This window comes from Ornithorhynchus anatinus, chromosome Y5, assembly GCF_004115215.2.
Source record: "Ornithorhynchus anatinus isolate Pmale09 chromosome Y5, mOrnAna1.pri.v4, whole genome shotgun sequence".
Lineage (NCBI taxonomy): Eukaryota > Metazoa > Chordata > Mammalia > Monotremata > Ornithorhynchidae > Ornithorhynchus > Ornithorhynchus anatinus.
This window is the reverse complement of record NC_053179.1, coordinates 1577621-1590307: the sequence shown is the minus strand read 5'-3', so window position 1 is coordinate 1590307 and position 12687 is coordinate 1577621. Positions and strand designations below refer to the sequence as shown.

General features: G+C 41.7%; 1 protein-coding gene across 4 annotated transcripts in view; it reads left to right on the top strand.

The window, feature by feature from the left end:
• LOC114808770 (serine/threonine-protein kinase STK11) overlaps nucleotides 1-12687 on the top strand; it is a 66712-nt gene that overhangs the window by 16839 nt on the left and 37186 nt on the right. For all 4 annotated transcript variants that reach the window (XM_039910985.1, XM_029056646.2, XM_029056645.2 and 1 more), the window contains 4 exons: nucleotides 1300-1383; nucleotides 8148-8237; nucleotides 10450-10582; nucleotides 10737-10873. In XM_039910985.1, coding sequence (XP_039766919.1) covers nucleotides 1300-1383; nucleotides 8148-8237; nucleotides 10450-10582; nucleotides 10737-10873 — 444 coding nt within the window. The remainder of the gene's footprint in view (nucleotides 1-1299; nucleotides 1384-8147; nucleotides 8238-10449; nucleotides 10583-10736; nucleotides 10874-12687) is intronic.

Here is a 12687-nt window from a genome sequence, read left to right as displayed (position 1 = left end):
CTCACCTTATCTTTTGTCTCGCTGCTACCCTCCTCCAAGAAATCTCCCCTGACTAAGCCCTTCTCTCCTCTTCTCCCACTCCCTTCTGTACTGCTCTTACTTGCTCCCTCATCCATCCTGCCTCCCATCACCACAGCACATATGTATATAAATAAAAAAGTTACAGATATATATGTGTATGTATACACAGATATATGCATCTGTGCCTGTTATTTATTTATTTATTTATTCATTCATTTATTCATTTATTCATTCATTCGTCTGTCCGTTTGTTCGTTCATTCATTCATTTATATTATTGTCTTCCCTTCTAGACTGTGAACTCATGGGCAGAAATGTGTCTGTCGTTATATTGTACTCTCCCAAGTGCTTAGTGCAGTGCTTTGCACACAGTAAGTGCTCAAAAATACATTTGAATGAATAAATGAATGAACTAATGAGCTGCAACCCAATTTTCTAGGTATGGTTTCTCTTAACACAAGCAGTGACTTTTCTTAGAGAAACTGAAAAGTTTGGAACTTATGCAAAATGTAGTAATACAGTTATTTATTGAATGCCAACTGAATGCAGTTGTCTGTACTAAGTCCTTGCAAAGGACAGTGTGCACATAAGGTTTTCCTTTCCCACAAGAAGTTTACTTTCCAGTGTGTATAAAATGTTTTGCCTTTCAATAGGGTTTTTTTTCTTTGAGCTATAGGTTAGGATATTTTCCTTAAGGCGTAGTGTTACAGTATGTAAGAAGCAGTTTGGCTTAGTGGAAAGAGCATGGGCTTGGGTGTCAGAGGTCATGGGTTCTAATTCTGGCTCTGCCACTTATCAACTGTGTGACTTAGGGCAAGTCACTTAACTTCTCTGTGCCTCAGTTACCTCATCTATAAAATGGGTATGAAGATTGTGAGCCCCCATGGGACAACCTGATTATCTTGCATCTCCCCTAGCACTTAGAACAGGGCTTGGCACATAGTAAGTGTTTAACAAATACCATTATAGAAACAGTGTGGCCTAGTGGATGGAGCACAAGCCTGGGATTCAGGACATCTTGGGTCATGGGTTCAAATTCCGGCTCTGACGCTTGTCAGCTGTGTGACTTGGGGCAAGTTACTTAACTGTAAAATGGACATTAAGATCGTAAGCCCCACGTGGGACAACCTGATCACCTTGTATCCTCCCCAATGCTTAGAACAGTGGTTTGCACATAGTAAGTGCTTAACAAATGCCAACATTATTGTTATTATTATTATTATTATGTAGGATAAGGTTTTTTCCTGAAGGTGTAATTTTCTTTTCTCCCTTTCTGCAGGGAAATTCAGCTACTGAGAAGACTACGACACAACAATGTCATTGAGCTTGTAGATGTATTATACAATGAGGAGAAAGAGAAAATATATCCTTTTTGAGAGTTTTGGGACCTTGCTGACTTGGTAGCAAAATCTCAAGAGTTAATTGTATTTTAAACTACAAAGATTCTTTGTCCTCTCTTTTCTAGCTAGGAGGGTTTTTTGAAAATCATCCTAGCCTTTCATGGGAAATACTTGAGAGTTGACTTAGACTAGGGTCTGTGTAGGGAAAGAAACTTCATCCATACTTCAGAATAATATGCACAGATAGTTGAGAAAGGGGTGATGGTTTCCGTAACAGTCATGCTCTCTTCCAGTGTAGTTTGGTTCAGAGTCTAGCTAGATTGCAAGTTCCTTGAATGCAAGGATCCCCTCTAAGATGTTTGGAGAAGAACAATAGGAGGGAGTTGGGTGATAATAATAATAATGATGATAGTGTTTGTTAAGCACTTATTGTGTGCCATGCACTGTTCTAAGCCCTGGGGTAGATACAAGGTAATCAGGTTGTCCGACATGGAGTTTTCTGTCTTCATCCCTACTGAGGCACAGAGAAGTGAAGTGGCTTACCCAAGGTCACAGTAGATAAGTGGTGGAGCCAGGATTCGAACCCACAACCATCTGAGTCCCAAGCCTGGGTTCTTTCCCCTAAGCCACACTGCATCATGCTCCAACCACTCTGGAGAGAGCCATAAAGTCAAGGGAGACTTTTTTCAGGGTACAGGAGAAGTGGGCATGTTTGAAAGCAGTAGGGAAGAAGTCAATGGAGAGTGAACAGTTGAAGGTGGTGGTCAGTGAGGGAAAAAGGGAAGGGGTATGTATTTTGATAAGGTGCAAGGGTTGGGGTTGTTGCACAAGTGGAGGGGACGGATTTTGAGAGAAGGCAAAAGATATTCTCTAAAGATACTATTGGGAAAGACTCCCATCTTTTCATGCCATGAAGAAGAGGCCTGGGGAGGGAGGACTGGAGAGGAACAGGGGAGAATTTACAGAGATCTTTCCTGATGTTTTCAATTTTCTCAATAAAGTAGGTAGTCAAGTCATTAAGGAACAGAGATAGGGGAGACGGGATTATGGGGGTTTGAGGAGGGAGTGAAACATCTGAAAATAACTGGTGAAAGCAGCAGGCATGGGTGTAAATAAGTATTGTTGGGCAGAGGAGGGAGAAGAGTTAAAAGTATGGCAGGCTGACCGTGGAGTGAACAATTCTAGCCTGGTATCCAGATCCAGAGAAACAGCATAGTATAGTGGTTAGAGCACGGGGCTGAGAGTAAGAAGGTCATGGGTTCTAATCCCAGCTCTGCCACTTGTCTGCTGTTTGACCTTGGGCAAGCCACTGCACTCATCTATGGCTCTGTTACCTCATCTGAAAAATGGGTATTAACTGTGAGCCCTACAAGGGAAAGGGACTGTGTCTAACCTGAGTTGTTTGTGTCCATCCCAGTGCTTAGTATAGTGCATGACACATAGTAAGCACTTAACAAATATCATTATTATTACTGTCTCTGTTATATTATCCCAAGTATAATATAGTTTAGTGTAGTTTTCTAAAAAGTAAGCCCTCATTACCTGCTACCTAGTGAATGATTGCGAAGGCCCATTATCATTTCTCCCATCCTTTTGAGTCATACGTGACCAATAGTCTTATATTCTAGTCTTGAAGGTATATGTGCCTAGAACAGTGCTCTCCATATAGTAAGTGCTCAATAAATATGATTTATTGATTGATAAAGGAGATGCTCTATTTTTTTAGTTGTATTGCTGCTTTAACAGACTTCTGATTGAGAATGTAGACAGTTTATTATAAGATGTGTTGTGATTATTAAATATACAATCCCACCTCCTGAATATAAATAATTCAGTTTTTGAAAAAGAACTAGTTACCGTCAGGAAATACAGCTATATCCAAATTCTCTTCTTCTTTCTTTGCATTTTTTTAATGGAATTTGTTAGTGCTTCTCAAGCACTGTTCTAAGATCTAGAGTATGTACAAATTAATTGGACAAAGTCTTTGTCCACATAGCGATCATGGTGTAAATCAAAATCAGCGGGTGGAGGATTTATTCTCCATTTTGCAGATGAAGGAACTGAGGCATTGGAGAAGTGAAGTGACTTGCCCAAGATGGTGCAGCAGGATTAAAATCTCTGACTCCCAGGCCTTTACTCTTTTACTAGGCCAAGCTGCTTCTTACTTAGCAGTCCGTTTTCATCTAAATTTCTTGTTGAAGCATCCCAGGAGCACTATGGTAGAGAAGCAGTTTGGCTCAGTGGAAAGAGCACGGGCTTTGGAGTCAGAGGTCATGAGTTCGAATCCCGACTCGGCCACTTGTCAGCTGTGTGACTGTGGGCAAGTCACTTAACTTCTCTGGGCCTCAGTTACCTCTTCTGTAAAATGGGGATTAAGACTGTGAGCCCCATGTGGGACAACCTGATTCCCCTATGTCTACCCCAACGCTTAGAACAGTGCTCGGCACATAGTAAGCGCTTAACAAATACCAACATTATTATTATTATTATTACTCACCCAACTCCTGACAGAGTTAAATGCTAAAGGCTAAAATGTGCACTTTGATTATGCTCTTTGATTTATTATCTTTATTTAATGACTCTGACTTTCTCTCTTGCCCTTGTTAATACTTGGGAGACTTTCATATAAACTGGATTTATGGTTGCATTAAAATAATAGTAATAATTCTGGTATTTGTTGAGTGCTTATTATGTGCCAGGCATTGTACTATTTGCTGGGGTGAATAAAAATAATAATAATAATAATGTTGGTATTTGTTAGGCGCTTACTTTGTGCCCAGCACTGTTCTAAGTGCTCGGGTAGATACAAGGTAATCAGCTTGTCACACGTGGGGCTCAGTTTTCATCCCCATTTTACAGATGAGGTAACTGAGGCACAGAAAAGTTAAGTGACTTGCCCAAAGTCACACAGCTGACAGGAGGCAGAGCCGGGATTCGAACCCATGACCTCTGACTCCCAAACCCGAGCTTTTGCCACTAAGCCACACTGCTTCTCTTTGCTGTGGACACCAGCAAATCTGGTTGGATACAGTCTCTGTCCCATATGGGACTCACAGTTTCAATCCCCATTTTACAGATGAGGGTACTGAGGCCCAGAGAAGTTAAGTGATGTGCCCAAGGTCACATAGCAAACAAGTGGCTGAGCTGGGATTAGAACCCATGGCCTTCTGGGTTCTCATACAATTTTATCCTAATTAAGATACCTCAAGCAGCATGTGGTACCCATCACAGTGCTTGGCACATAGTAAGTGCTTAACAAATACCATTATTATTATCCCTCCCCCTTTCAATCCCTTCTCCTCCCGGCCCCCTCTTCAACTTTCCAGTCCTACCCAGCAGTGTCACCAGAGGAGTTCTGCTGCCTCCTCTCAAATGCCACCCCCTCCATGTGTGCATCAGTCTCCATTACTTTGGGTGGTGACATGCCCTGAAAAATAATCCGGGCAGAAGAGTGAAGTGTGGGCTGGGGAGTGGAGAGGGACAAGGTTTGGAGGAAGAAAGGAAGGTAATGCAATAACCTAGCACATATGTGCTTTGGCACTGGGCTCGGGGAAGAGCAAAGGGAGCAAGTCAGGGCAATGCAGAGGGAGTGGGAGATGACGAAATGTGGGGCTTAGTCTGGGAAGGCCTCTTGGAGGAGATGTGCCTTCAATAAGACTTTGAAGCAGGGGAAAGTGGTTGTCTGTTGGATTTGACGAGGGAGGGCGTTCCAGGTCAGGTCAGAGGTAGGACATGGGCTAGGGGTTGGCAGTAGGCAAGACTGAGGCAGAGTAAAAAGGTAGCACTAGCGGAGCTAAGCATGCAGACTGGAGGAGACAAGGTGATGGAGTGCTTTAGAGGCAATTAACAGGAATTTTTGTTTCATGTGGAGGTGGATAGACAACCATTGGAGTTTTTTGAGGAGTGGGGTGACCTGTCCAGGACCTTTATATAAAAAAAAAGATCCGGGCAGCAGAGTGAAGTACTGTCTGGAGTAGAGAAAGGCAAGAAGCTGGGAGGTTAGCAAGGAGGCCGATAAAGTAATCCAGGGAGGAAAGAATGAGTATTCATGTGGTATGAATGGAAAAGGAAGATTTTAGTGCTACTGTGAAGGTGGGACCAACAGAATTTGGTGATGGATTGAATATTTGGATTAAATGAGAGAGAGAAGCCAAGGATAACACCGAATTTAAAGACTTGTGAGACAGGAAGGATAGTGGTGCCATCTACAGTGAAGGAGAAAGTCGGGGGAAGAGGGTTTGGATGGGAAGATAAGGAGTTTTGTGTGGACATTTTAAGTTTGAAGTGACGGGAGGATATCTAAATAGAGATGTCTTGAAGGAAGGAGGAGATGCGAACCTTGAGAAAGGGAGTAAGATCAGGGCTGGAGATATAAATTTGGGTGTCATCTGTGAAGAAATGGTAGTTCAAACTATGGGAAGTGAGGAGGTTGTTGGGTGGAGGAATTTCAGAGTTGGGGAGGGTAGAGACTGTACTATGATTAGAATTGAAGTGTTTGAGTATGTGTCCAAATTGGTGTGTATGTGAGGTGGGGTGGAGCTGGAAGTTACTGGAGTTGATGAGTGAAAGGAAATTAACAGAGAAAGTATCATGGGGAACATCTGCATATATCTCGAAGTTCCTCAGGACTAATGGAGGAGAGAAAGATTGTGAGAAAGAAATCAAATGGTGCAAGAAAGTTGGAGGAGGAGCCTGGGTACAATAAATGACTGTATCTAGTAACTGGAGTATGTGGTAGAGGCAGATGATATGGGCTTCAAAGAAAGGGAAAAGAAGGAAACTGACTCCTCCCCTTTCTAAAGAACCTTGAGCATTTGGAGAAGATGACTCCCCTTCCCCTCACCCCTTCTAGAACAGCAGGAGAGAAAGTGAGCCAAGAGAGAGTCAGGTTTTATAAACGTTGAGGAGGAGCAGCAGCTTCTTCAGGAACAGGTCAAAGATGAAGGGAATCTTCCCCGTGATGAAATGGGAGTTCCTGACTGAGCCTGTGGAGAGGTTGTGGGATAGGGATAGTGAAAACAGTAGGAAGCATTTCTATGGGAGTGAGATGGTGGGGGTCAGTGTGGGACGAGCTAGATGAGGGGTAGTGTTGAGAAAGGAAGACAGGGATAGGGTCGGGGAGAAGGAGAGGATGGTGTGAAGGGTGGGAAGTGAGTTAAGGGAGACTGGGTTGAGGGAAGGGAGTGGAGGTGCTGGGTTCTGGGGCCAAGAGCAGGGTGACCAGATGGAGGAAACTGAGAGGACATGGCAGGGCTGCCGAGTTCAAGGAGTAAAATCCAGAGCTGCAGCAGGCAATCTGAAGCAAACAACAATGATTGCATGTCCCTCTACTAAGTAGACACCAAGCAGCTTCTTGCAGGGAAAAATCCAGAGTATATAGACAAATCAGGTTGATAGCAGTTCTCCATAGAAACTGGGTGAGTACTATCGAGTCTTTAGGTGCCAGTGGACAAACATTTTCAGCTGCAGGGCATATATTGCATTCCCAGATTCAGGTTAGCTTCCATGTCTTCGGTGTAGACTCCTGATCCAGGTGTGGGGAGTAGGGGTTTACAGGAATGGCATTCCTTCACTTGGCATTCCTTCCTCTTGACATGGGCTTAGGGGTCACTCAATGGATTGGGGCCAAGGGAACCAGCATCCCCTTCCTCTTACCGTGGTCCCAAACCTCCTCACATCTTTTCCATTCTGCTTCGTTAAATTCTGCATCTCCTTAAATATGGCCCTCTCCTTTCAAAAACTTGTGTTTCCCACAGCAGTGGAAGCACTAGGTCTGTCTCCAGTCTTGGGCAAATTACCCCCTGTGAAGCTACCACAAAGATTAAAGGTCCTCTCTTGTATCCTTTGAGATCCAATAAGTTCAGTCTTGTTGTATGAACAATAGAACTGTGACTCACCATCTGTCAGCATTTAATATAATGCATATAGAACAGTGCTCTACAATCAGTAAGCACTTAACAAATTATATTGCTACTAATATGGACTTCAGCCATGAGCTCAATTGCCTTTTCTATTTTTCCTTATACCCTCTTGAAGAAGGATGATTTTACTAGGCCCCACATCACCCAAATTTTTAATTTCTGCAGGAATCAAGATTATTTGCAATTTAAAATAATAAGCAACCACAGCTAAGTTTATAGATCTCCCAAGCTGAATAGCTCCTAACACTGTTGTAGAGAAGCAGTGTGGTCTACTGCAGTCCTGGAAGTCAGAACACCAAGCGCTTAGTACAGTGCTCTGCACATAGTAAGCGCTCAATAAATACTATTGAATGAATGAATGAATATTATTCTCCCTCCCCTTTAGACTGTATCTCATGTTAGAAAGTAATTATGTCTAATATGACATCTGATTTAGTGCATAGTACAGTGCTTTAAACCAGTAAGCACTCAATAAATATGACTGAATGAAGGAATGAATCTGCCTATCTTGCATCTTTCCCAGTGCTTAGTAAAGTGTTTGATACTTGGCAAATTCATATCAAATACTACAGATAATCAGGAACCAGAAGGTCCCGTGGGAAAGGCATCAATATGCTATTTGTTGAAATCTAATAATAATGATGGTATTTGTTAAGTGCTTACTATGTATCAAGCATTCTTCTAAGTTCTGGAGTAGATACAAGCTAATGAGGTTGGACACAGTCCCTGTTCCACATGGAGCTTACAGTCTTAATCACAATAAAGGAGCATTAAAGGAGTCTTAAGCTTGGGATTGGACCTCAGTTCAGTCAGCATTGGTTGGTATGTAGCTATGGTCTCCCATTTTCCTTGACTAGGGCTTGCAAGTATATAATAATGGAGTATTGTGTGTGTGGTTTGCAGGAGATTCTGGATAGCGTCCCAGAGAAAAGGCTTCCAGTCTGTCAAGCTCATGGGTAAGTCTGGAACTCCATTCAGTCACCCTTCTCCTTGGATTAGATTTGCTCTTGGCAGCACTTGCTGGCTCTATAAAGCCAACTTCTAAAGAAGAATTCCCCAAGCCTGAGAGCCTGAATTAAAACTGAGAGTAAGTTAAAATTGACACAAACAGTAGATGCATTGGTTAAATTCAAAACAAACCACGTGGATTTGTCAGTAGAAGTCCAACTTGCAAAAATAGTATATCCCTACTTTGGAAGGATAATGTTTCTCCTCTCTGGAGACTATGCTGTGGGTTTGGGAATAGTTTGGGAAGACTGTGAGGGAAGAGCCAGAATTGGAATTTCCAGCTTGGCCTCCTGCAGTTTCTCTCAGCAGCTGTGGCATTTGGGAGTTGATTAAGGATTTCCAACCAGCCTCAGGTTCTTTGGGATTACTAGAATAACCCTTTAAACGAGACAGAAAAAAATAGAGCAAAGGAATTCCAAACCCACTCAGACTTGAAAATTGCTAGCCACCTTTATGCTCTTTAGAATCCCGTCCCTTGGCCCATTCAGTTTGTAGCATAGAAAAAGAAGATTCTAAGTTTTGATTTTTCCAAAGAGTTGGGAGGATTTAGAGAAAAGGAAATCCAGGTCAAGGGCTTGTCGTGGGGTAACTGAAGTCTTCTGCAGCATTGAGTCTGCCTCCCTCCCTCCTTCCCTCCTTCCCTCCCTCCCTTCCTTCCTTCATATTTCTTGAGCACTTACTTTGTGCAGAACACTGTACTAGGCCCTTGAACAGTACAGTTCAACAATAAAGAGAGACAATCCCTCCCCACACCGGGCTTGCAGTCTAGAAGCGGGGAGACAAACATCAAAATGAGTAAATAGGAATCAGTAGCATCAATATAAATAAATAGAATTATAGATATATGCACATCAAAACAAGTAAACGGGCATTAATATAAATAGAATTATTTATTTTGTGAGAGATAGTTCAAGTAGAGAATTCATCCTTTGGCTAGAAGAGATCAGCAAATCTAACATCTCTCTAGGCATAGGATATTTCTAATTACAAAGCTGGCCAAGGAGAATGACTCTGATATCTGCTTTGGTAGCACCTTTTGTATCCTTGCAAGCTGAAATTTTTTTCTTGGCATCCAGCAAACTCAAGTCATCAACTAGTCAAAGTCATCTTGCCTCTTGTTATTGCCCAGAGAAGTCTTGATAAATGTATCAGTCTCTTAGAAAATCTAAAGGCAAATAAACTCTCTTCTGTTCTCATCCCTTTCATGGCCTTTACCTTCTCTAAATCATCTTAGTCCTGCAATCTTTTCTCTTATAACTGATTTTTTTTATCATTTGGACCCCTCTTTTCAGAGACCCTCTCCATTTTCTCAATTTTTTTCTTACATTTTATAGGATAGCGTAGTACAAGCTAAAGAGAAATATGGGTGTGTAGGATAGAGCTCTGAAACTTTTATGTGGAAGGATATTCTGATATTAAAATCCTATAGGCATATATCCAAATACTTAGAAGGGTGGTGCAGGCTTCAAAAATGTAGGCTATTTTACTTCACAGGAATGTTTTATATCAAAGATATGAACTTTGTTTCAAGCTGAGGGATGGGTACCCGTTATGACCAGTGGATTTCTATCCCAACCCAACTCTAAAGGAGTTGGACATTCCAGCTACTGAGAAATTGTTCTGTGAAGAAAGGAAACTGGGAAAGCCTGTCAAAATCAATCCTAGGAGGCTATTTCCAGTCCCTGTTTTTCAAAGAGGAGCAACTATTTTTTGCAAATGAAATGGCTGAACTAGAATTGCTTGGATGTGTCTATTAAGAAACACCTGATCACTTCCCCAACTTCCAGCAATTTCTTGGGCCTTATCACTTGTTAAAAAAAGTAGTACTTTAAAGTTTCTTCCCAGGCCCTTGGTTTACTTCACTCTCAGGGTAATCCTTCCAGCCTTTTCCCAGTGCCAAGGAGAATGGGAGAATTTGAAAAATGTATTTTGGAATCAAAGGGAAATTTTGGAACCAGTTGCATGGTGTAATTTATCCATTTTTCAGAGACAAAAGCAGATTGGAAAATATTCATTCTAATGTTGAGTTGAGCCAAAATTGAAGTCTATTTCTTTTGATTGGATGTTTTAGCTGTTTCCATGATCCATATGCAACTTTGGGTCATCAAAGATCTGTATTTTCATTTTTTGCCTCTGACTATGTTTTATATTCTCTCTCAGGTACTTTCACCAGCTTATTGATGGATTAGAATATTTGCACAGTCAAGGCATCATACACAAGGATATTAAACCAGGGAACCTCCTCCTAACAACTAATGGGATGTTAAAAATTTCTGATTTAGGTGTAGCAGAGGTAGGTCTGTTTCCTTCACTGCTTTTTAACCCAAGCCCATACACAGAATCATATCTTAGTCCCAACTTTATTTTTGCTTCTGCAACTGTTGGTGAAGAAATTATGTGACTTATTTTTGTTGAATATTTTCTCAGTGGTTTGTGTTCCACTGCAGGCACTGAACCCATTCATTGAAGAAGACACCTGTCGAACGAGCCAAGGGTCACCAGCATTTCAGCCCCCTGAAATAGCCAATGGCCTAGAGACCTTTTCAGGTTTTAAAATGGACATCTGGTCAGCTGGAGTCACATTGTAAGTATTTGAGATAATGAACATGAATCTTAAATAAACACAACTGAAGGTTCAGGATTAATTTTATTTCAGATTGCTCTAACCAAATTTTCCCCAGATTTTCATGTGTTCATTTTTGGAGCTAGCTATATTGATCAGGGCTAAGGCCTACAGTAATCCATGTTTTACACTAACAAGCAATAAAATGTCTGCTGCCCATAAGACTGTCATGAATGACTGCTCACCCAGAATCTCATCTGCTCTGATCAACGCCTTGATTCTATTTAGTTGCCATTGTTTTTACGAGATGTTCTTCCCCTTGACTCTATTTATTGCCATTGTTCTCGTCTGTCCGTCTCCCCCAATTAGACTGTAAGCCCGTCAAACGGCAGGGACTGTCTCTATCTGTTGCCAACTTGTTCATCCCAAGCGCTTAGTACAGTGCTCTGCACATAGCAAGGGCTCAATAAATATGAATGAATGAATGAATGAATGAATGATCATACTGGGGTCAGGTTCTGATTTTTTTCATGACAGGCTCTTGTTAGTCCTTTATTATCATCCAAAAAACTATTCCACCAATATACTTACATTTTACTCACATTAGGGAAATATGATGGTCTCTCATAGACTTTTCAAAACATCACTCCCTTTCCTGTGTATTAATGTATCTGAGGAAAATGTGTGCTTTTGATAAAAGTGAAAGAAGTCAAATTGGAGAGAACTTCCATATGAATAATCAGTCAGTCAATCAATCAGTGGCATTTATTGAGCTCTTGGGGGAAGCAGCGTGGCTCAGTGGAAAGAGCCTGGGCTTCGGAGTCGGAGTCATGGGTTCAACTCCTGGCTCTGCCACTTGTCAGCTGTGTGACTGTGGGCAAGTTACTTAACTTCTCTGTGCCTCAGTTACCTCATCTGTAAAATGGGGATTAACTGTGAGTCTCACGTGGGACAACCTGATTTCCCTGTATCTACCCCAGCACTTAGAACAGTGTTCTGCACATAGTAAGCGCTTAACAAATACTAACATTATTATTATTTATTCATTAATTCATTCAATTGTATTTATTGAATGCTTACTTTGTGCAGAGTATTGTACAAAGCACTTGGGAGAGTACAATACCACAATAAACATATACATTCTATGCAGAATATTGTATTAAGCATGTAGTACAATGGAGTTGGTAGATACATTCCTTGCCTACAAAGAGAAGAGGAGATACACAAGAAAGAAATTACAGATATATATAGAAGTGCCATGAGGCTGAGGATGGGATGAATATCAACTGCTCAAGAGAAGTAGCATCTAGTAGTAGAAAGAGCTTGCACCTGAGAGTCAGAATGTCATGCGTTCCAATCCTGGCTTCCCTCTTGTCTGCTGTGTGACCTTAGGTAAGTCATTTCACTTCCCTGTGTATCAGTTATCTCATCTGTAAAATGGAGACTGAGAATGTGAGTCCCACATGGGACAAGGACTGCGTTCAACCCAATTGGCTGGTACCTAAGCAGATGCTTAATACAGATAATAACAGATAAAGCACTGTTCTATGCACTGGAGAGGATGCAAGGTGAGAAGGTTGTCCCACATGGGGCTCACAGTATTAATCCCCATTTTACAGATGAGGTAACTGAGGCACAAAGAAATTAAGTGGCTTGCCCAAAGTCACACAGCTGACAAGCAGCTGAGTCAGTATTTGAACTCATGACCTCTTACTCCCAAGCCCGTGCTCTTTCCATTGAGCCACGCTGCTTCTCTGTGCTTAGGCAATGCAGAAAGGAGGTGAAGTAGAGTAAATGAGGATATAGTCAGGGAAGGCCTCTTGAAGAAGATGCCA